The 22423-nt window shown below is 64.1% G+C and overlaps 2 protein-coding genes across 9 annotated transcripts in view; one reads left to right on the top strand and one right to left on the bottom strand.

Moving 5' to 3' along the window:
* Positions 1-259: 259 nt before the first annotated feature.
* Positions 260-9638, bottom strand: STAT6 (signal transducer and activator of transcription 6). Its single transcript, XM_021542477.3, has 20 exons — positions 9538-9638; positions 6289-6418; positions 6045-6183; positions 4407-4490; positions 4016-4320; positions 3770-3901; positions 3471-3659; positions 3312-3399; positions 3100-3222; positions 2902-2994; positions 2552-2758; positions 2381-2475; positions 2150-2286; positions 1897-2043; positions 1645-1714; positions 1247-1372; positions 1061-1162; positions 897-962; positions 527-673; positions 260-450 (listed from the first exon to the last, which is right to left on the bottom strand). The coding sequence occupies exons 2-20, from the start codon at positions 6402-6404 to the stop codon at positions 273-275; spliced, it is 2544 nt and encodes an 847-aa protein (XP_021398152.1). The 5' UTR covers positions 6405-6418; positions 9538-9638; the 3' UTR covers positions 260-272.
* A 1488-nt stretch (positions 9639-11126) lies between these two features.
* Positions 11127-22423, top strand: part of LRP1 (LDL receptor related protein 1) — an 86731-nt gene continuing 75434 nt past the window's right edge. For 7 of the 8 annotated variants that reach the window (XM_077788642.1, XM_077788644.1, XM_077788643.1 and 4 more), the window contains exon 1: positions 12968-13061. In XM_077788642.1, the coding sequence (XP_077644768.1) occupies positions 12989-13061 (73 nt within the window). In that variant the 5' untranslated portion in view covers positions 12968-12988. Of the gene's footprint in view, positions 11192-12967; positions 13062-22423 lie in introns of those variants that run through there. The other variant, XM_077788649.1, reaches the window with a different exon arrangement.

The raw sequence follows: 22423 nt of genomic DNA on the forward strand, positions 1-22423 counted from the left end.
GGCACCGCGTGCGGCTGCCGGTGCTCCCCACGCAGGACGGGGCCCCTGCGCCTGCACCCCTTCACCCGCGGACCCCCGGCAGCGGCGGGGGCGGGCAGCAATGCACGGAGGGGGGAGGGACGAGGGTTACCCCAAATCCCCCCAACCCCGCTTTTCCCAGCTGGAGTTTCCACTCCTGCAAGGAGTAGTATCGAGTCCATGAACCCAGGCAAGGCTGGGAGAGATTTGGGGGGGGGTCCCCAGTCCGATGCTCACCCCCCCCAGGAGCCCCCTCACGCGTGTCCTGGCCGGATGCTGTCATCCCACCGCGCGTCCCCCAGCCCCCAGGAGGACAGGCTGGAATTGGGGTACCCGCTGTGCTGCGGGTGGGGCGCGAAGGGGGGCAACAGGGGCACCTCCAGGAGCTGCTCCAACTCCGAGGCTGACGGCTGCTCCATGCTGGGCGACATCCTGGGGACAGGAGCAGCAGGGTGAGCGAGGGTGGGCTGGGAGGGGCTTCCCCCCGCTGACCCCTCCCCGTGCTTACCACCGCGGAGGGCTCTGCAGCGACGCATCCTCCACCGGCTGGAACGGGGGCAGCTCGGGCATCTCCGCGTCCTGCGGCTCCACGGAGGGACCCGCGGGCAGCAGCTGCGAGACCTCCCCAGGCATGAACTGGTTGGGCATGAAGGGTCTGGGGTGGCAAAGAACGGTGTAGACCCTGTCCCACAGGGCACTCCCCGGCCCCAAGGCATTGGGGGGGGCACTGCTCGGTTTGTGGGGGGCTGGTGTGGAGCTCCTCCTGGGAGCACCGGTCAGCTGGGGATGGCCACTCCAGGCATTGGGAAGGGGGTTTGGGGGGGTGGAAAGGGGTGCAGGGCAGGGTGCCCCCCTTCCACCTGTGTGCCAGGTCTTACCCGGGGGACCTGAAGGCAGGGTCCTGGCAGTGGGACAGCGATGGAGGCGAGAGCATCGGTGATGGGCTGTGGGGAGCAGGAGCACTCAGAGAGGGGGCAACACCCCTGACCCTGCTGGGGGTGGAAGGGTGTCCAGCCCGCCCCCCACCCTGCCCTGCTCCTACCTGTGGAAGGGGGAGGTGAGCCTGTCGGGGACCATCATGATGCTGCTCTCAACCGTGGGGTAGCCCGTGGGCATGGGCTGGGGGCAGAATGGAGTGGGGGGGCTGCAGTGCACACACACAGAGGTTCAGATTGGGGGGGGGGCTCTGCCACAGCCCCCACCCCACACCCCACAGCAGGGCACTCACCAGATGGGAGCCAGCAGTGGCTGCAGATTCTCAGGGTGCAGCTCGTGCTGCAGCATGGGCAGGTTGAACATGGGCGCCTGGGGGGCCTCGTGGGGGGCCCCCATGGTGCTTGGAGGCTGCTGGTCCCTGCAAAAGCACACGGACCCCATCAGCACTGTCAGGTCCAGGCTCTGAAGGGCCACATGTGCCAGCGGGTGCTCGGGGGAAGGCTGGGAGGTGCACAGACGTGCCCCAGTGTAGCCTGGGGGCCCACGGGGGGTTCTTCGCTTACCAGCACAGCTCTGCTTTTCCCAGTCAGGGATTTCCCTGCCCAGAGGGATGCTCAGGCCAGCCAGGGGTCTGTGCAAACTCTGGCCCATGTGCACACGCCTCCAGCACAAATATGGCCTCGCACCCACCTTTCACTTTCCACAGTCATCTTGATGGCAGTGGAGACGTAGCCCCGGCCGTCCTTGCCTGTCTGCTCTTCTGCTCAGGGAGGAGAAACATCTGTGAGCCACCACCCCCACCATGCCCTGCCAACCACCTCAGCCAGCCCCAGCTGTCCCTGCAAGCCTTGGGGACACCTGGGTGAGACCCATGACCGCCCCTGCAGCATTGCTGGGATGCAGAGGGGCAGCGCAGGGCCCATCTCAGCCTTCCCCACTCACTGTTATAGTGACTCCCAAAGGCCTGGTCCTTGGGGATGTTGGGGTACAGGTTACGGAGCTGCCCCAGGTCCCGGATGCGGTCGCCGAGGGAGCGGATGGACAGGTCCTTAGCAGAGAAGGGCTGGATGTTTTCCACCTGGCTGGAGCCTGAGCGAGGGGAGACACATCACTGCATTCCAGTGCTGGTTCCCATCAGTGCCCAAACCCCCTGGCAGTGAGGATCCCCCCCTGCACAGCACCTGACCCTGCTCACCGTCCTTGCCCCGCATGACGTAAGCGATGGTGACGCCCCCGATCTCGGAGTCGCTGAAGCGGAGCAGGAACGTCCCGTCCGGCTGCATGCTCAGCAGCTTGCACACGTACTGCTTGCTGATGAAGCCCATGATGAGCCTGGAGAGGTGGACGGGTGAGGAACAGGGATCAGGACCACCCAGGGCAGTGGGGTGGGACCAGGACCCCCAAAGCCCAGCCCCAGGGCACCCACCTGTCTGACCAGTAACTTTTGAGGCATCTCTTGGTGAGGTCCAGGACTCCATCAAACCACTGCCAGAAGGTGAATCCCCGGCCAGGGAGGATCTCCTGAGGCAGACAGAGGCCATGAGACTCCCCGTGGCCATGCTGGCGCCTGTCCACCCTGGCCAGCCCTCCCAGTCACCTTGTTGAACTGGGCCCAGGAGACGTGGCGGCTCTGGAAGTCCTCGGGGCTGGCGCTGTGGTCATTGAAGATCTTCTGGGCCAGGAAGAAGTAGTGCTCCTTGAGGAGCCCCTTGGTGGTCTGCACCTCTGCCATGAACTTCAGGTTCAGGGTGTCGCACATCTTGTCCCAGGGCACACGCTCGGCCACCACAAAGGGCACCCGGTCCTGTGGCCAGGCAGGGGATCATCAGGCCAGGACACCCACTATGTGCCACCCAGGGGCTCCTGCTCCCACCTGCACTGCTCCCCCCATTCCAGAGCCAGGCAGCCCCAGGTTCCAGCTCCTTCCCTCCAGCCCGTGGCACTCACAATGTCGGAGAAGGCGTTATCCCACAGCACGGTGGCTTTGGCGTTGTTGTCCTGGTTCCCGTGGACAATGACCACAATGGGCAGAGACAGGACCTGGGGGCAGAGAGTGGCCCTGAGCCAGGTGTGGTGGCTGCCCTGGGACTGCCCCAGTGCAGCACACATGTCCCCCAGGGAAGGCTCAGCCCCATCTCATGGTACCTGGAGGTGGATGGAGACGTTGCTGGGGGTCAAGGTGACGCTGGTGCTGAACAGGACGGCGCATTTCTCCTCCGTCACCGACTCGGAGCCCTTCCGCTCGCAGCGCTTGATCTTCTTCAACAGCTGGGGAGGGAGAGCTGAGCATCCCCAGCCTCGGGACCTCCAAAAACCCAGTGCAGCCCCCAGCCCAGCCCCTTGCTGGTGGCACTCACCACGTTTTTGAAGTTGGCGCAGCAGTTCCCGCTGGTGGGGTTGGTCTCCAGGGCCACCGTGTTGTGCAAGATCTCCCCCGTGCTCTCGCTGGGCAGAGGAGGGGGTCAGGGGGGAAACGGCGCTGGGGAAGCCCCCGTTGCCCCACACCCACTGCTCACCTGAGGGTGTTGCTGTAGTTGCTGAGCTCCAGCTCCCTTGCCTGCTTCTCTGTCACCATGTCAGCCCTCACCATGTAGGGCTTGGGTGCTGCCTTCAGCAGCCGTGGGCCCAGCAGGAACCGGACGCTTGCCTGGAATTTGGTCTGGGTCTTCAGCACTTGTGGGGGCTGCTTCTCCACCAGGAAAGAGCTGAGGTACAAAGGGCCACCACAGCACTTGGCACAGTGCCCTGCCAGCCCTGCCACCAGCCCCTGCAGGCCCATTTCAACCCCTGGCCACCACAGCCCCCAGCTTGTTACCTCTTGACCAGGCCGGACAAGACCTCGTTGAAGCGCTCCACGAGCCGGGCCAGCAGCTCAGGCCCCAGCTCTGTGCTTGCTGCCATCACCTGCTGCTGAAGCTGGAAGTAAACCTCGACCAGGTTCTCGCACCTGGGGAAAGGGGGACCCTCAGCAGCCCACCCTCACTCACCCAGAGCCCTTTGGGCCAGTGGAGGGAGCAGGAGGTTGCTCAGGGTCTCCCAGCCCTGCCCTGTGCCCTCTCACCTCTTCTGCAGCGGTGACAGATTCTCCTCAAAGATGGCCCCATTCCCTGCCAGCTGCTGCTGTCTCTTCCAAATCTGGATCCTCTTCAGGACCTGTTGTTTGGCCACCTCCAGCTCCTTCACAGCCTCCAGGATGAGGGTGGGCAGTTCCCTGGGGGCCACGGGGCTCTGCACAGCCCCGTCCCGCCCTGAGCCCTCCTCCAGGAGCGCCTGGATCTCACGGACTCGGTGCTGCAGCCGCTGCAGCCCCAGGCTGAACTTCAACTCCTCCTGCCGCCGGTGGAAGCTGAGGGGCAGGTGGTGGTCCTGGGGCAGAGCAGAGCGGGGTCAGCGGGGGCTGTGGGGGGGTCCTGCACCTCAGGGTGCCCAGGAGGGGGGCAGGGAGCACCCACCCGTTTGAGCACGGCCGCCTTCTCGCCCTCCAGGACGGCTCTCACGACGGCCACCAGCCGCAGCGGGTCCCGGCGGAAGGTGTTCTGGGGGGACACAAACGGGGGGTGTCAGGGGGGACAGGACACGTGCCCCCTGTTCCTGGCCCCCTCCCACCCCAGCTCCTTCCCACAACCACTGGCCAAGGCAATTCAGGGGTTCCACAACCATTGCAGAGCCTATTTCCAGCTTTAAAAGCGCTTTAAATGGTGCATTGAATCATGGAACATCTGGAGCTGGAGGGAACATCAGGATGACCGGCCCCAACTCCAGTTTTTGGAATAAAAAGTAGAAGAATCAACATCAAATTGGGAAAAAAAAAAATCCGAACTGAAAAGGAATTCTCCATTCCTGTGAGCATTTCCTCCAGCCTGCAGCCTGACACCTGGGGGAGACTCTCCCAGCTGCCCTGGGTGGATCAATGCTTTCCACTGAAAACAGGGCGAGGAATTCCCCTGCTGGCTCTGCCTCCCGTGTCCCGTGCCAGCTCCTCCGGCCTTCACGCATTTCCCAAATTAGCTACTTCCCAAAACAGCAGCAGAAACACGATGGGGGAATGGCTGATGACGTGCTTGGTGGGTTCCTGTGCCGGTGGGAGCTCCACTGCGGGGGTCTGGATGCAACACTGGTAGCCCCGTGGGCTCTTCCAGGGGAAATGTGGGATCCAGGAGATGAGAGGCTCAGATTTGGCTCCCACCTGCATCCCCAGCCCTGTGGTTGCCCATCCTGGGGGCCACCTAGCCACAGCAGCACCAAGAGCAGGGAACAGCCTGGCCAGGCATGGAGAAATGAGGATTTGGTGTTCTGGGATGAGGGATGGAGGGAGGAGGGAACACAGGAGGGCTGTTCTGCGTCAACGTTTTAAATAATAAAAAATCCCTAAGCTGAAACATCTGCTTGTTTCCTACAGCAAAAAGCAACGGTCTTGTTTTGAAAAGTCACCCTGCTCGCTCCCCAGAAATTGTTATTAAAGCTGATCCTTTTCCAAATGCTGGATACTAAAAAAGTTTGCTACCAAAAAAAGCAGAGTTTTCAACCAGAATGGGGCTCTGGGAGTGAGCCCTGCTCAGCCATGGCACTCTGAGCTCCACTGGCCAGAGGGGATAAATCAGAGGGTTGTGAAAGGGACAGAGCAATTCCAACAGCCTTGATAAGAAAAAGAGCCCCAAAAATGAAACCCAGAGCTCACGGCAGGAGGAAACACAGACCCACACGGCTTGGAGGAAGGAGAAATCAAACACTCGAGCAGAAAATGGGGAACATCTGCTGAGACAGCCCCCAGGTGCCAACAATTGGGGGTGAGTGGGGCTGTGGGGCTCAGCAGAGGCCCCACAGGATTGTTTCAGGGAAGATGTGGCAGCTGCCTGTGGGCCACTGGGCTGCAGAACCTGGGACAGCCCTGGGATGCAAACAACCCCCCTCTGTCCTTTGGAAGATCCCAAAAACTCAATTGCTGAGTCCTCTCATCACGCACAAGCCTGGAAAAGGGTGGCACACAGGGACTGTCCTTAGGCATTGAGCCCTTCCAGCATAAAATAATCAAGTTTTCCTGGGAGCTGGCTGCAATCCCAGCGTGATCCAGCCCCAGGGGCCCTCCACACCTCGATGTTGCTGACTTGCTGCAGGATCTGGCACTGCTGCCCATCGCTGCCGGCAGCACTGCGGAGTTTCTCCAGCATGTCCGAGAGCATCCTGCTGGCCACGCCGCTGCAGAAGGCGTCTGAGCCATTGATGAACTCCCTGGAGAGGGGAAAAGTTGGGAGAATGGGCATGGATCCCCCACCCTCCACTATGTGACCTCCAGCCCCGTGCTGCTCCAGGGAGGAAGGGTCCCGGGAGACTCACCAGGGCTGGTCCTCCAGCCACTCGGCCAGGAGACAGCGCAGGCTCCGGGGAAACTCCGTGTAGAGGCTGCTGAGCTCCTCTGGTGGCATGTGGGACACGAGGTTCCAGAGGGACATCTTGGAACAGTTACCTGCAAGACAGGAGAGGGGATGGGGGCAGGGCCACTCGAGCAGCCCCCAGCCCAGCCCTGGTGGGGTCGAGGGCTGAGAGCCCCTCAGGAAGGGGGCGAGAGCTGCTGCTTGTCCCTCCACGTCTGAACCTGCCGCTCCACTGGGCTGGAGCTGCTGGGGAGGAGGAGGAGGAGGAGGAGTGGGAAGCTTGATCCATGATCAGCCTCTTGGGCAATCCTGGGCGGGCTGGCGGCCCATTTGTGCCTCAGTTTCCCGCATCTCCGGGGATTCCCTGCTCCTTCTGCCACAAGGACATTGAAAGGGATGGGCATAGGAGAGCCGGGAGAGCCAGAAGAGCGCGGAACTCCGGGGAGCGGGAGAAGTGTGAGCTCCCCCAAACCTGGTGAGGCCGTTCCACTGGGATAACCCCAGCGAAGTGGCTTGGCTTCCCCCCAAAACTTCCTCAGGTGTCCCCCTCAAGGAGGGATCCTTCCCCAGCCGCCCCTCACCCTCGGTGGGCTCCAGAGACCAGGAAAAGCAAGAAGAGCACTGCAACGAGTCGCTACATAGGGAATTCCACCCGGAATGCCCCGGCTGCAGGCTCACGGCCCCACCGCACCCCGAGGTGGGCGTTGGCAGCCCAACACCGCCAGCCCGTGCCCTCAGCACCGCCCGCGCCTCTCCCGCCGCGCTCGCCCCCTCGGGCCCGGCCGGGGTGGCGGGGGGCCCGTCCCCACCTCGCTGCCGGTTCCGCCGGCCCCGCCCGCGGCCGAGGCCCGATCCCGCGGCGGATCCCGGCCCAGACGAGGGGCCGGGCGGCGGCGGCTGCCCCGGCCCGCCCCGAGCCCCGAGCCCCGAGCCCCGAGCCCCGGCCCGCTCCGAGCCCCGCGGGCAGCGCGCTCCCCACGGGCCTGGGCCTGCGGAGCCGCCGGAGGCGCAGGGCGGAGGTGGGGCCGAGGCTCGGAGGGAGAGCCCAGCGAGGGGAAGGAAGCCGGCGTCACTGGGCAACGCCGCAGCCGGAGCAAACAAACGCCCGCGGCCTGCCCCGAGCTGCTGCAGCGGGAGCAGCCCGGCCCGCACGGAGCGCCCGTGTGGCACCCCAGGAAGGGATCGACCGTGCTGGCTGGACGCTGGCGCCTTCCAGAATTGCTTTTGCTTTCGACGCCACGCTGCCCGGGGCGAACGGATCCCGAGGATTCGCTGCAGGGGATGAGGTTGCTCCGAGGGGTCAATGCCCAGTGGGAAACGCACGCAGCAATTCTGGGAATGCTGCTGGGTTTTTCCCCACAATCCCAGCGGGATTCTTGGCAGGAGGGGAAAAACAACCTCTCCTTCTGCCACTCTCGAGGTTAATCCTCATCCTGCTGCCCCATTAAACCTGTATTTCTGCTCAGCCCTGGGAGGCAGCTGCTGGCTGGAAGCGCCAACCTGCAGCGTAAGCCTTAAGCCAGGCATGCCTGGATCTGCTGAGAGGCTGCGGGAGAAGCTGCTCCGCTCCTTCCTCCCACAGCTCAGGAGGAGCTTGAGGCAGGGGAACCTGCCTGTCCCCTCCTGGCATCAGTCACAGCAGTTCCATCAGCCCAGCCGTGCCCTGAATCCTTCCCATTCTAATTTCCACACTTTTCCCTATTCTCCTTCTGCAGAAGAACTTTTCCCAGTTCCCTCCTAGGGACAACATCCCATGGGGACCCTCCTCCAGGTCACCCCGGGAAGCCGAGGTCGCAGTTGTGTTGTGGTTGGGGAAACCGGCTCGACACGGGGCAGGACCAGCCGCCCCCCACCCGCTCCCCCTCCCCAAAATCCCTCCACACAGCCACTTTCACTTCCTCCTCCACCCAAAGGGCTTTGCCTACCCGTGGGGCTGGGGGACTCTGGGGTGAGAAGGTGGCTCAGGAGGAGCCCAGGCACGGAGAGGGGGCTCAGGGACCCCCACAGTCTCAATACGGTTTTTGTGCTCTCACTGCAACAGGAAACCCTGTTCCGAGGCCGGAGCCGCCGTACGCTCCCCGTCTCCTTCCTTGTCCTGAGGTGCCGCCGTACATCCCACGGATGTTACTCATTAACCACCGGGCCTTGCTGGCAGCCAGCCGCAGCCCCCCACCCTCGGGTGGGCTGTGTCGAGGGGACGGGGACAGATCGCACCCCTGGCCATGTCCCCGCTGCCCTCTGCGATCTCCCAGCCTGGTGCAGGCGGGTCCCTCCGCACCCTCCTCACCCTGCGGGGCACCTCAGAGCACGCTCCCTTATCCTGCCCGCAGATTCCTCGGGGCTTTCTCGCCGACACATACTCCGAGGTTTTCCAAATGCTGTGAACACCCGGACTTCTCTCTGACTGCCCTCACCGAGGAACGTTTCTGCACCTCAGCATGCCTCAGTTTCCCCGGGGTGCTGAGAACACCACTGCTGCCGGCGGAGGCAGAGGTCAGAACACAGGACACGGTGGGACACTGGTGACAGTGCCACGAGGAGGACACCCACGTGTTGGGGAGCAGCCCACTGCTGACCGCTCAGGGCACGAAAGTTCCTCTGGTTCACAGGAAGAGGAGCGGGGCCTTCCCAGCCGACCCAGCCCAAGATGACTCACGGCTTGGGGAGCCCGGCTTGGATTCGGTGCCGCTCCCGTCTCAGGAACTCCCTGTTCACGTCCACCGGCGGGATGGGGAAAGGAAAGGGTCTTCCTTTGCCCCACGCACACCCCATCCCCAAACAGCGCCCAGCCAGGAGAGCGGGGTGCCAGGAGAGCTGGGTGCCATCCTCTGCACACACCCAGCAGATGGTGCTCCGGACTTGGGGTCGAGCTGGGCTGCGTTTCCACCTGGGCGGCCGATGCAGCCTCGGCACCGGTCACCGGAGCCCCCTTCCCCATCCCCTCCCATCCCCAAACACCCCAGTGAGGGGCTGGCAGTCACTCCGCTCCCCCTCGGAGACCTCGTTCATCCTGTCACACGTCGCACTGCCCACCCCCGGAGCAGGGAGGTGCCGCCGGACAGCCCCCCCAGTCCCGGGCAGCCCCCGCCCCTGGGATACCGCAGAGCCCCGTCTCCCTCCGGCTGCCATCTCGGCGCCCCTGCACGAGTTCCGGGCCGGGCCGGGAGGTGCCAAGCAGCGGCAGAGTCCCCGGTCCCCGGTCCGGCGTTACCTGGCGAGAGCAGCCGCGGGCGGGGGGCGGCCGGTCCGGCCGGGCCCCGCAGCCTCTCGTTCACTCCATAGCGGCGGCGGGCGCGGTCGGTCCCCGCGGCGGCCCCGCTCCGCCGGGAAGCGCCGAGGGCAGGAAGGGGGAGGAGACGCGCGAGCGGAGGGATGGGAGGGCACCGGGACCGGGACCAGCCTCGGCAGGACCTGGGATCCCCGGACGTCCCCACCGAGGGGCTGCGGCACCCGCCGGCTCCGCGTCCGTGCCATGTCAGCCCCCACCCAGTCGTGACCCCACTCTCGCCCTGTATCTCTCCATTCCTGTCCCCGATCATGACCACACTCTTATCCTGTATTCCACTCGTGACCACACATCTGCCCCATTCAGCCCTCACAAACCCACGCGTGTCCCCCCGCCCCATCTGTGACACTCATTCCTGACCCTACTCCTGCTCTAATCAGGTCCCTCTTTGCTGCCCTTCCAAGCCCCCCGCCCATCCCCGTGGGTGCCCCCCGCCCATTCCCGCGGGTGCTCTCGCACCGAGGCACTCCCGGTTCCGTGGCACCGCTATTCCCTTGTGCACCGGGCCGGGCCGTCGGTCCCGAGCTGCGCCTTCCCCGCACTGTTGGAAACCCGGTCCCCGTCGTGGCATTCGAGCCCGTGGCCGGTCCCGGGCTGTGCCCGCCTCTGCCAGCGCCCTCCGGAACCGAACAGAACACGGGAGCGGGGGCACTGAAACGGGGTGCTCGTTGCTTGAGGGGCCTTGGTGCTTCACGGGGGTACCCGCGCCGCCCCGGGGCGCTCCGACCCCCGCGCCCACCGGAGCGGCGGGGCAGAACGGGGGCACGGCTCCCCCGGGGCCGCCAGGGGGCGCTGCCGCACCGCGGTGCCGCCGGGGCGCACCGAGGGCCGCGGGGCCGGTGCTGCCGGGGCTGGGGATGCGGTACCGGGGCTGGGGCAGGGCCGCGGGGTGCCCGCGTTCCCCCCGGCTCCTCCCGCTTGGCGCCAGTGAACTCTCCGTGCTGCCATTTCCAGCATTAAACGCGCCCGGGGCCCCCCGTGAGCGCGGCTCCGTCCACTGTGCACCGGGACATCCCGGGAGAGCGGACACCCGCCGGGGCTGCTCGGGACTGGGAAGGGGCTTCCCGGCCTCCCCACGCCCCCGTCCAGGACGGTGTCGAGTGGGGAGGGGGCTTTGGAGCGCTGGCCGGGACCCGCGTGGGAGGAATCAGAATCGCCCCCGCTCCCCGGGTCCTGCGCGACGTTTGGGGGCTCTGCGGGAATGGGGGGTACACAGCTGGCCCCCACAACCCCTCCAGCCCAGCGGATTGCGCTGCGCTTTTTGCCACCCCGGCGCTTCTGCAGGGGAGGCGTCCCGGGAACATCTGGACCTTCTCCCGAACATCTGGCGCCGCAGCAGCCTGAATCACCCTGCCCCCCCCGCAGCTGCCTGTCCGGGGTGGGGCGGAGCAGGCGTGTGACATAATTAAAGAAAACATATGACATCACGCGGAGGGGTCGCATGGTGCCCGATGACGGCGCCGGCACCGCTGCCCATCTCCCTCCTCGGCCCCGGGCCCTGGCAGGCAGCGGAGTGGCCAGTGGATGACGTCACGGCTCTGGCTCTGACGTCACTGTTCTCAGTCAAAGCTGGAGTTGGGTGAGTGATGGAGTTGGCCTTGTGGATGGTGGGACCCCCATGATGGGGCTGTTCCAGCCCCCCGATCCTGAGTTCTGCTTCTGTAGCCCCTGCAGGGGCGACTGGGGGACAGTGAGGGTCCTGTGCCCTGGGGGGTGACAAGGGACCCCTTGCCTTGGGGGGACAGTGAGGGTCCTGCGGGGTGATGAGCGACCCCTTGCCTTGGGACAGTGAGGGTCCTGGGGGGTGACACAGGACCCCTTGCCTCGTGGGGACAGTGAGGGTCCTGGGGGGTGACACAGGACCCCTTGCTTTGTGTGGACAGTGAGGGTCCTGGGGGGTGACACAGGACCCCTTGCTTTGTGTGGACAGTGAGGGTCCTGGGGTTGACAAGAGACCCCTTGCCTTGAGGGGGCAGTGAGGGTCCTGGGGGGTGACAAGGGACCCCTTGCCTTGTGGGGACAGTGAGGGTCCTGGGGGGTGACACAGGACCCCTTGCCTTGTGGGGACAGTGAGGGTCCTGGGGGGTGACAAGGGACCCCTTGCCTTGGGGGGACAGTGAGGGTCCCATTCCCCTCGGACATAGCGAGGGTCCTGTGCCCTGGGGGAGCAGTCAGGGTCCCACCGCCCTTGGGGTGGTGATGGTTTTGCTGTCCTGGGAGAATGGCGAGGCTCCTGTTGCCTTTAGCGATGGTGAAGGGCCAGTCCTGGGGGACAGCGAAGGTCCTGCAGCCCCGAGAGGACACCGAGGGTCCCGCTGTCCCTGCGGGTGATGGGTCCTGCTGCCTCGTCCGTCTCTGACCCGCGGCCGGTACCGGGTGTCGGTAGAGGGGAGCTGGACCTCCCCCGCACCTGGGGACCACCACAGCAGGGACAGGCCGGGCGCTGGAGCGGCATCACGGGCCGGTACCGCGTGTGGGCGCGGGACCGGCAGCGCTGTACCTGTGCCACACCGGTCCTGGCCCCGGCCCCCTGCTCGTACCATACTGACACCGATACCGACACCGACACCGGCACCGGACCCCTCCCGGACCATACTGACACTGATACCGACACCGATACCGGCACCGGTCTCCTGCTCGTACCATAATGACACCGATACCGACACCGGCACCGGAGCCCTCCCGTACCAAACTGACACTGATACCGGCACCGGACCCCTGCCCAGACCATACTGACACTGATACCGACACCGATACCGGCACCGGACATCTGCCCGGACCATACTGACACCGACACCGGTACGGGACCACAGCCCGTACCATACTGACACCGACACCAGAACCAGACCCCTGTCCAGACCATACCGAGACCGATACCGGTACCGACCCGGGACCCCTGTCCCTACCCGCACCCACCGGGGGGCGCAGCCCCGGCACCGCACGCGCATGCGCGTAAGGACCCCCCCCACCGCCACGCGCGTGTCCCCCCCCCCCCCCGCCCGTTCCCGTCCGCGGCGGCGGCGGCTCGAGCCCGGTGACGTCAGGCGGGCGGCGGCGCGCGCTCCATCGCCCCCCACCCCCAAAATCACCGCCCTCCCTCCGCCCCTCCCTCCGCCGCGGCGGCGGCGCGCGCAGAGACCCCCCCCCACCCCCCCATCCCCCGCCGCCCCCCGGCCCCGCCGCCGCCGCCGCCGCCGCCCAGCCCGGAGGGTCCGCCCGCCCCCCGGCCCGGCCCGGCCCGGCCGCCGGCCCGCCCCCGCCCGCCCCCCGCGGATGTCGGTGCGCGGGCCCGGGACGCGCCGCCCCACGGGCAGCACGGCGTGAGCAGCCGCCGCCGCCGCCGCCGCCGCCGCCGCCGAGCCGCCGAGCCGCCGGCATGGGGCCGCTGCTGGCCCTCGCCGGGAGCCTCCTGGCCCTGCTGGCCGCGCCCGCCGCCCGCGCCCTCGAAGGTGAGTCGGGGGGCGGCGGGGCCGGAGCCCCGCGGGGCGATACCGGCGGGGAGGGGGAGGCGCCGCAGCCGCTGTCGGGGGCGCGGGGCTCGGCCGGGCCGGGGAGGGGCGGGGGGCGCTGCGCGTCCCCCCCCTCCGCCGCCGCCGTGACAAAGCAGAGCGGGCGCAGCCCGGCCCCGCTGCGCCGTGGGGACACCGGAGGAACCGGGCAGCGGCGGGGAGCGGCGGGCCGGACCGGGGAGGCGCGTCCTCCGGGCACCGCTCCGCAGCGCACGGTGCACCCCCCGCCCCGTCCCCCCGCAGCCGCGGGGGCCGCTCGCTTGCGCTCTTTGCCCGTTCCCGTGGCTCCCACCCGCCCTCCATCCCCATTTTCCTCTGGAATCCAAAGTTTTCCCCGCAGCCAAGCGGGAAAGTTGGAGCTCAGCACCGCTGCGGGAGCCGGGGCCGGCGGTCCCGGTGTGCCGGGGGTGGCCGGGTCCGGGATCCCACCGGTCCCAGGGGTGCCCGTGACAGCCCGGCCTCGCCCCACGCTCCCCCTCTTGCATAACCGGGGCTGCTTCTCCCGGAGCCGCGACGCCCGGCTGCGGAGTTTGGCTGTGACCGGGCCTGGTGGCACCGGGAATATGGTTTATCCAGCCACCGGGGCTGTCCGTCCCCCGGTCCGTGCGTCCGTTTGTCGGTTTGTCCAGCCTCCCGCCATCGGTCCATCCAGCTCCTCGCCAGCCGCTCGTTCCCAAGCCGCGCACGTCGCGTTCCCGGCCCTTTATTGATCTATTCAGTAAATACTTGAGCTCGTCAGCTCCGCGGCCGGGCTGGGAATGTGCGAGGGGCCGCTCTTGGCAGCGCCCGTGCTCCGCGCTGGCAGCCGCTCCAGCCGGGAACCGGCGGCCGTGGCGAAGTTCTCGCAGCGCTTGGACGCGCCGGGCTGTTTTTTCCCCTTCAAAAGCAGAGAAATGGGGGAGTCTCGGCTTTCCTGTGGCGGATTCCCCTCTGTCTGCACGGGAATGGCCTTGTGAAATGAGAGGCTGGAATGATGGATGAACCAGAGGGGGTTGTTTTTTTGTTTTAGGAGGAGGTTTTTCTGTCCCATTTGCTTTGCCCACCTTGGAGCAAAGCGGGAGAAGGGATTTTGGTGTCGTGGCAGTGGCAGCATCTGACCCATCGCCGGGTTGGAGGGATGGAGGAAGAGGAGGAGGTTTGGGCAAACGCCAGATCCCTGCCCCAGATTCATGTCTGGGGCTGCAGGAGGCCGGAGCCTGTGGTTTCCATCCTCCAGCCCCTCCTCACCCTGCTGGGGATGCGGACACTCGATCTGTGTCCCTTGGAGGGAGGTGACAGGAGCGGAGCAGCTCAGGGCACCCTGCGGCCACCCCTCGGTGGCACCTGCGGGGCTGATCGAGCCGCTGGCACACACCCGGTGAGCTCGGCGGTGCAGGTGGCCACGGCTGAGCCCTCCGGGGTCACTCCTCCAGGGAACACGGGGGCTCGGAGGCATCGTCCCCGCTCGGAGGTGGCTCGGAGCATCCGGCGGATCCAGAAGTTGGTGGGGGCGGAAGGGAGGCATCGCTCATTGCATAAGCTGCGTTGCCTTTGGAAACCAGGCTGCGGAAAGATGATGAGCTGGAGGGAAGTTCTTCCATCCTCGGCTCCACACCCCAGGAGCTGGAGTGGGGCAGAGACACCCCTTCCTCCTGGTGCACGTCCCCCTCCCCAGGGGCTCCCCTTTGGGGACTGTGATGGGAACGAGGTGCTGTTCCACCACCTCAGGGTGCTGGGAGCTGTGGGAAGCTGTGGGTGGGAGGATGTGGGGGCATGTGGCGGATGTGGAGGCACCACAAGGATGTGGTTGGCTTGGTTAGGGGGCAGAATGTGCCACCAAGGTGCCACCTGAGCTGGTGCCTCAACCCTGGCGGTCCTGGCTGGGCTCTGGTTTTCCTGATGCAAGTCTCCCACTGTCCCAGCTGGGTACAGTGGGGCTCTGGGAGAGGCCAGGACATCACTGGGAGCAGGATGCAGGTCCCCATCCTTGTCTGGAGAGCCAATTCCTCACACTTACAGCCTCTGTTTGCGGTTCTGGAAGCTCGTTGCTTGTTTCTGGAGAAGAGGAGGCCAAAGTCCAGCTGTGGGGTGGCAGGAAGCTCTTCCATGGGGAACAAAGGGCACTGGTGTGCAGCTCCTGTCTGCCTGGTCCTCTGCCACTTGCTGGGGCAGAGTGGGGCATCCCTGCACCCTGTGGTGGCAGAACCCCAGGAGCGGAGTGAGGGCAGGCAGGGATCACCCTGTTCCTGTTTTGGAAATACCTGTGGTTGAGGGTGGCCGGGATGTTTTGGTGCAGCACTTCCCTCTTGCCACCTCGGTGGTCTGGCGCGTCCCTGTGTGCCCGTATGTGCTCCCAGGTGTCCCCACGTGTGTCTGCGTGTTCCCAGGTGTTTTCCCGTGTGTTTTTTCCTGTCTTGCCATGCGTGTGCACGCGTGTGGGTGTGCACACACTGCTTCCCTAAGCGTGCACGGACATGCCCGGAGCTGTGCTGGGTTCAGTGGAGGTGAAGAGTGGAGGTTTGAGGTGCTGGGAGGAGAAGGAGGTGCTGGAGGGGCAGTGTTCCTGGAGATGTGTCCAGCATTCCCGTGTGGAGCATCCCAGCAGGATGCTTGGGCTTCCAGCAGCCCCGTGGGGCTCTGTCAGGTGTGAGAGGTGCCTGGTGCTGCTGTGGTGTCCAGTGGCTGTGCTCTGGCCCCCATCCCACGTCCTCCCTGTCCACGCCAGGGACGTCAAGAGGATGGGGCACCTCCGGAGCATCCCTGGCGGCGGTGCCAGGTTTGGGGTGAAGCCGAGGCGTCGCCTCCTCGCCGCTTCCGAGGCTCCTGAGGCGCAGTGGGCGGCGTGGGGGTGGCAGCAGCTGTGGCAGCCCCCTCGCCTTCGGTGCCTCAGCCCCACCACTCGCTCCTCGTGTTCTCTCCGTGCCGGTTCCACGTGCTCCGGGGGAGCCTGCGAACCGGGAAGGAGCGGGGGCTGCTCCAGCTGGTGATGCTTTTCCTCCAGCGTTAAGAACTGGTTGGGATGATGAGGAGCAAAAGCACTCAGGTCCTCCCTGTGCCTCCAAGGCCCTGGCTCTTGGAGCATCCTCCTCTGGAGGAGCTGGCTCCAGCTGGTGTTCCCTGGTTCCTCTTTGCCCCCAGCCCGTGCCTGACCCGTGGTTGCCCAGTGGGGCTGTGCAGGCTCTGCTCTGCTGCACAGGAACAGCAGGATTGGAGTGGAAAATCAGAGACAAATTAAGGGAAAAGCGGCATAAACCAGCTGCTGGGTGGGGTCCCGAAAACAGCCCTGGAGTCAGCCCAAGGGGACGGGGTGGTGGCACGAGAAGCTTTGAGGAGAGAGGGTTGGCTCCCAAAATCCATCCTCCCACTGCCTGGGATGAGGGTGTTTGGGCAAGGACCACGACTCCTTCCCCCTCCAGGAGGACACGGGGGGACCTGGCTGCCCCTCAAGGTTGTGACAACATCCAGGTCACCTCCCAGTGCTCACTGAGGTGGGGAGGGGGCTGGAGGGTGAGGAGCCCTTTGGGCAGAAACTGAGAGCACTGGTAGCATCTGTAGAGGTGATGGTGGTGGCAGGGTGAGGACATTGGGCACTGGGGTCTGTGCCAGCACTCTCCTGCCCCGTGGCTGCCCGGTGTGTCCCTCGAGGCTCATCCCGGTGCAGCAGCGCTGGTGAGGAGGGATCTGCTCCCACTGATTCTGCTGCCGAGGATTTGTCACCGTCCCATGAGCACTGGGATGGGACAGCTCGTGGGGTCCCTGCCTGCCCCTGGGGGTGGTGTCCACAGTGGGGTTTGGCTGCCCTGGGAGGCAGCAGGAGCTGTGCCCGTGTCTGTGACCTCCCCCAGCGCTCCGGGGGTTTGGCTGTGCCTTTGGGGAGCTGTCCCAAGCCCTTGGATGGTCTTTTGGATGGAGCCTCTCCAGGGAGAACGTGGTTCTGCGAGTGTCCTTTGACCAGCAAGGGGTTGTATGGGAGGTGCTTCCCGAAATCACAGCCAGGGCCGTGGAGTGCCCGGAGAGAGGGGAGGACACACAGGATGTGCCACATGCTGCTGAGTCAGCACAGCGATGAGCCCGCGGCTTTGTCGTGGGGCAGGAGGTTCCTCTTCCAGGCACAGAGATGATTTCAGTTCCCAGATCATCTCCAAGCACTTTCCTGGTGCAGATAAATCCTTTCTCGTGCCCCCCTGACCTCTCAGCGCTGACGGGGTCTGAACCCTGAGCTGCCTGCCAAGCCCAGGGTCCTCTCCCAGCTCACCCCACCCAGCCATGGGGCTCCACCGAAGTGCCTGGGGTGAATCCAGCGCTCCCAGGGCTGGGAAGGGGCTCCTTGGAGTGGGTGCTGATCCCAGGAGTGGCGCTGGCTTGGACTGAGAGCAGCGGGTGCATCAGCCTGGCTCCTTCCCACAGTCCTGCCTTTGCCAGGCACACAGGACTCTCCTGGTGCTTGGGGTGAATTTTATCTCCATCACCTCCAGAGAGCGTGTCCAGCTGTGTTCCCATGGACTTCTCTCTCCAGGGACTTGGGCTTGGTGCCCGGGGGCGTTTTGCCTCCATCACTCCATCCTCAGGCTCTCCCAAATGGATCATCTGCCCCGCCTGCAACTTGTTTTCCAGGGGATGCTTTTCCCATCTCCTTGGGATTTTGCAATCCAAGGCCAATCCAAGCTGTTTACAGGCTAGGTTTTGCTGCTGGCTTAACTTCCCAGCCCTTTCCACGCACCGCTCCCGGGCAGCCCGACCTGCTGGCCATGGCCACACCAAATATTTCCAGCATTTTTCTCATTCAGCTCAAACTCGTCGTTTTCTTTGCTGTTCAAACTCTTATTTTTGAAGGAAAAGCACAGGGTGGGCCGTGAGGGCTGCTCTGGCTGTTGTTCCATGGTGAGAGGTTGCGTTCCCCAACGTGGTCAGGCCATTTCTAGGGCTAAATATAAACTCCAGTGTCCTTCCTGAGCCAGGGAAGGGAGCGGGCTGGAGCTGCAGTCATGCAGATGCTGAGCAGGATCACAGACGGTCCCAGCACCGCTCGTGGGGCTGGCAGCAGAATTGTTGGATAATGACCTTGCTGGCAGCCCTGAGCTCCTCCGGTGGGACTGTGCCTGCAGTGACGCCGAGGGAAGGGATGGGAAAAGCATCCCGAGCTCCAGGGAATGTCAGGAAGGTGAGAGCAGCTCTGTGATGTCCAAAACATGTGGACCGGGGCAGCAGCGGGGATTGTGGATGTCTGGGAGGGAGTCTAATTGAGTTGGAAGTTGCATCTTTAATTGAGTGGGCTAATTAAGCCTTTTGCCAGATGCTGTTTCTCCAAATGGGACCATGGTGAGGATGGGCAGGTGTTGGGGTCACATCCTGGGGACAGGCAGGTATTGGAGGGGGGGTCTCACCCTGAGGATGGGTGAGGTGTTGGGGGTCTCATCCTGGGGACAGGCAGGTATTGGGGAGGGTCTCACCCTGATGATGGGCAGGTGTTGGGGGTCTCATCCTGGGGACAGGCAGGTATTTGGGGGGGGTCTCACCCTGAGGATGGGCAGATGTTGGGGTCCCATCCTGGGTGTGCCAGAGCTGGGCAGGAGGGGGATGAGTGTGGGGGTTGCTGCTGAATTGAGGGGCTGCAGTGCCAGGAGGTGGAGAGGAGTCGCTGCTCTTGGACCCAGGGCTCTGCCATCCATCCTTGGTGACTGAGTCGAGGAGGATTCCAGCTGGGGAAGGCTTTGGGAGCCATCCTGCTGCTGCCCCCCTGCCCCAGCCTCCCTGGGGTTGACCAGGTTTGTTTGCTGGGGGCTGTCAGGTGAAAATTGAAACGTGCTGAGAGCTTTGAATGGCATCAATGTCACTCGTTTACCTGCAGCTCTTTGTTTGTGGGCACGGGCTCGTGCTCCTCTGGCTCACACATGGCTCCTTCAGGCCACCAGCAGTCACAGCTGGCCAACAGCGTGGCCACAGCTCCTGCAGGAGTGTCTGCACGCCCTGGCCCTGCACTGGGGGTGCAGAACCGAGTCCCCCCCAGTGTCCCCTCCCTCTGCTTCCCTGTGCCCCCCGTGCTGGCACCCGGTGATTTCCTCAGAACTGGGACGTCGTGGCCTAAAGGATGGCACAGGGGCACAAACCCCCGGCCCCGGGGAGCAGCAGGATGCCCCTCTGCCCACCCGTGCTGCTGGGGGGCTGCCACCGTGTGCCCACCCACTCCAGCCTCTACTGGGCCCACGCGTCTCGCCTGTCCCCTGCTGCCGGTGTCACCAGCCCTTGGCTGTCCCTGGCTCTGTCCCTGCTGGGAGAGCGGCTCCAGATGATTTATTTCACTTGGGGGGCACAGACACCCCAAACCACGGTGCTTACGGTGGTCCCGTCCTCTCCAGGCTCCAGATGATTTATTTCACTCGGGGGGCACAGACACCCCAAACCAGCTCACGGTGGTCCCATCCTCTCCAGGCTCCAGATTATTTATTTCACTCGGGGGGCACAGACACCCCAAACCACGGTGCTTACGGTGGTCCCGTCCTCTCCAGGCTCCAGATTATTTATTTCACTTGGGGGGCACAGACACCCTAAACCACGGTGCTTACGGTGGTCCCGTCCTCTCCAGGCTCCAGATTATTTATTTCACTTGGGGGGCACAGACACCCTAAACCACGGTGCTTACGGTGGTCCTGTCCTCTCCAGGCTCCAGATGATTTATTTCACTTGGGGGGCACAGACACCCCAAACCACGGTGCTTACGGTGGTCCTGTCCTCTCCAGGCTCCAGATGATTTATTTCACTTGGGGGGCACAGACACCCCAAACCACGGTGCTTACGGTGGTCCTGTCCTCTCCAGGCTCCAGATTATTTATTTCACTTGGGGGGCACAGACACCCCAAACCACGGTGCTTACGGTGGTCCCGTCCTCTCCAGGCCCCGGGAGCTGGAACCCACCCCGGCCCCCGGCGCGGGGAAAGGCTGTGAAGGGTTTCCTCCCGGCGGGTGTCGTGGTGCTTTTTTATTGTTTGGAAAAGGAAGCACTTGGGTTTAATACTTCCCGCTCCAGCCGCCTTCCCAGCGCCCGGGCGGATGCTGCGGGGCGCGGGGCGAGCGCTGCGGGGAGCCTCCGGCCCGGCCCAGCACCCTTGGGTGGGTGCCCACGCCAGGGCCCCGCTTCCTGCCGCAGCCCCCGGCGCTTCCAGATGGGTTTGCTCAGCCTCTCCTCCGCCGGCCTGCAGCGCGTTTTCCCCCGGGAGGAGCGGGTTTGGAGCCCGGTTACTCGCCAGCGCCGTGCTCGCCTCCCCAGCTGCTCGGATGCCGTCGGCCCTTGCCCAGCCCTGCGCCCTTTCAGCTGCATCAAATCCTAAATTCTCTTTTCCTGCAACTTACAGAGGTTAAAAGCAGTGAAAGCGGGATCCCTGAGCTGCAGGAACCGCCTGGGAGCATGCAAGGGGTCAGGCGGCATCTGGGACGCAGCATCAGCTCAGGGATGGCTGTGCCAGTTCTTCTTTCACCGTTTGTACCAGTTACAGACAGATGGGACATTTCGCCGTGCCAGGGATGTTTTTCCAGTGGAGCAGCTGCCACCTGGAAGCCCTGCAGGACCCGCTCTTCCAGGATGTGCTCTCAAGGAATTCCCAAACCTTTGCTCTCACCAGCAGTTGCTGTGCTTGGGAGGGTGATGGGCGACCCGAGCTGTGTCCCCACGGGCGGGTTGGGCTTTGTTTTGGGGATCGGGATGGGAATCGGTGACAGCCAAAAGCTGTGCCAGGAGCAGAGCAGGGCCATGGTGTTGTCTGGGGTTGTTATCCCTGGAAAGACCTTGAAGTCTCAGGAGATTGGGCCGTGCCATGGTGGCTCCGTGACCTTGTGCTCCCCAGGGCTGGGAGATGCTCTGAGGTGCCGCAGGAGACCTCAGGAGGTGACCTGGAGGCTTGGAACAGGTCTGGGTCTCCATGTCCTCCTGCCCCTCTTGATGTTCTCCAGCCTCTCGGAGCATCCAGCATCTCCTGGGGGGTGACCCTGCCCTGGCTGAGGTGGGACCCCCATGTGCACTCCAGTGAGCACCCACAGGTGTGGGTCCCAAGGATCCCAAGGATCCCAAATCCCAGCTGGATCATCCCTGGCTTCGTTCACACGGGCAGGTGGAGCCGAATCCAGAGCAACTCCCCGCGCGACCGTGCTGCTCGGGAATAAAAGTCCCTTTATGCCGGAATAATTAGTGTACTCAGAGCATGCTAATTATTCTGGGATAAAAGTGACTTTTATTCCAGCAGAGTGTCCTCTCAAAGGGCCCTTTCTGCCCGCTCCCGGGGCACAATAGCTGCTCTGCTCCGTTTCCCCATCCCAGACAAAGTCCTTATTTGCGGAGGCAGCGAAATTGAGTTGACTAATGAATTAAGGCCAATGGTTCTGGCCGGGCTCCAGCCCTTTGAAAGCCTTGGCGAGCTGATGCCCGGCCCGGTGGGAGGAAGCACAGACTCTCCTGCCCCACCAAGCCCCTGGCAGCCTCCCCTCCCTCCCTCCCAGCTGCCGGGATGAAATGCCTATTAATCTATCCTGTGGAATTGCTTTATTCCCGGCGCAGGCCGGGCTCTGGAGGGAGCGTTATCAGCTCCAGCCACAGGCCATAAATAACCACGGTGGATCCTGGTTGGGTTCCCAACCGCCCAGGGTAGAAACATCCCGCTCCTATTGCCAGGATAAATACAGGGAATAAAGGCTGGGCAGGTAGGGGAGGTGGGGGGCTCTGCAAACCCGCTGCCCCCTCCCCATCCCTCCTCTGAGGAAGGAAAAAGGGACTCGGGGCAGCCTGGCAGGGATTGCCACAGGCCAGGGCTGCCTGCAGCCCATCCAACTGCACCCAGAGGATTGAAGCCCCTTTCTCTTGGCTGCAAATGCTTTTTTATTCCCCCTTTTTTCCTCCCCACCCCCCCTGCACCTCGCTTTTTTTTTTTTTTTTTTCTTTTCCTATTTAAATTGCAGATAAGCTGCAAAATGAATAACACCAAAAAAAAAGTGGGATTCTCCCTTGAATCCCTCTTGGCTGTGGGGCTGGAGCTGCCCCTCCTTCCTCTCCCCACTGCAGTCTGGATGATCCAGCTCTTATTTTTTTTTGTTATTTTTTTTTTTCTCTTTTATTATTACTATCCCCAGTCCTGGCAATGCCGGAGCTTTCCTTTCATCTGGCTCCATCTCTGCCATTTTTCAGCTCGTTCTGCTGCGGACTCTCGGTGGGGCTGGAGGCAGGAGGGGGGATCATGCTCCGGCACGGCTCTCCCAGCTCCTGAATTTGGTTTAAAATGCAAATCTTTCCTTTATTCCCCCCCTTTTTTTTTTTTTTTCCCTTTTTAATGGATTTCATC

Source organism: Lonchura striata, chromosome 27 (genome assembly GCF_046129695.1).
Source record: "Lonchura striata isolate bLonStr1 chromosome 27, bLonStr1.mat, whole genome shotgun sequence".
NCBI lineage: Eukaryota > Metazoa > Chordata > Aves > Passeriformes > Estrildidae > Lonchura > Lonchura striata.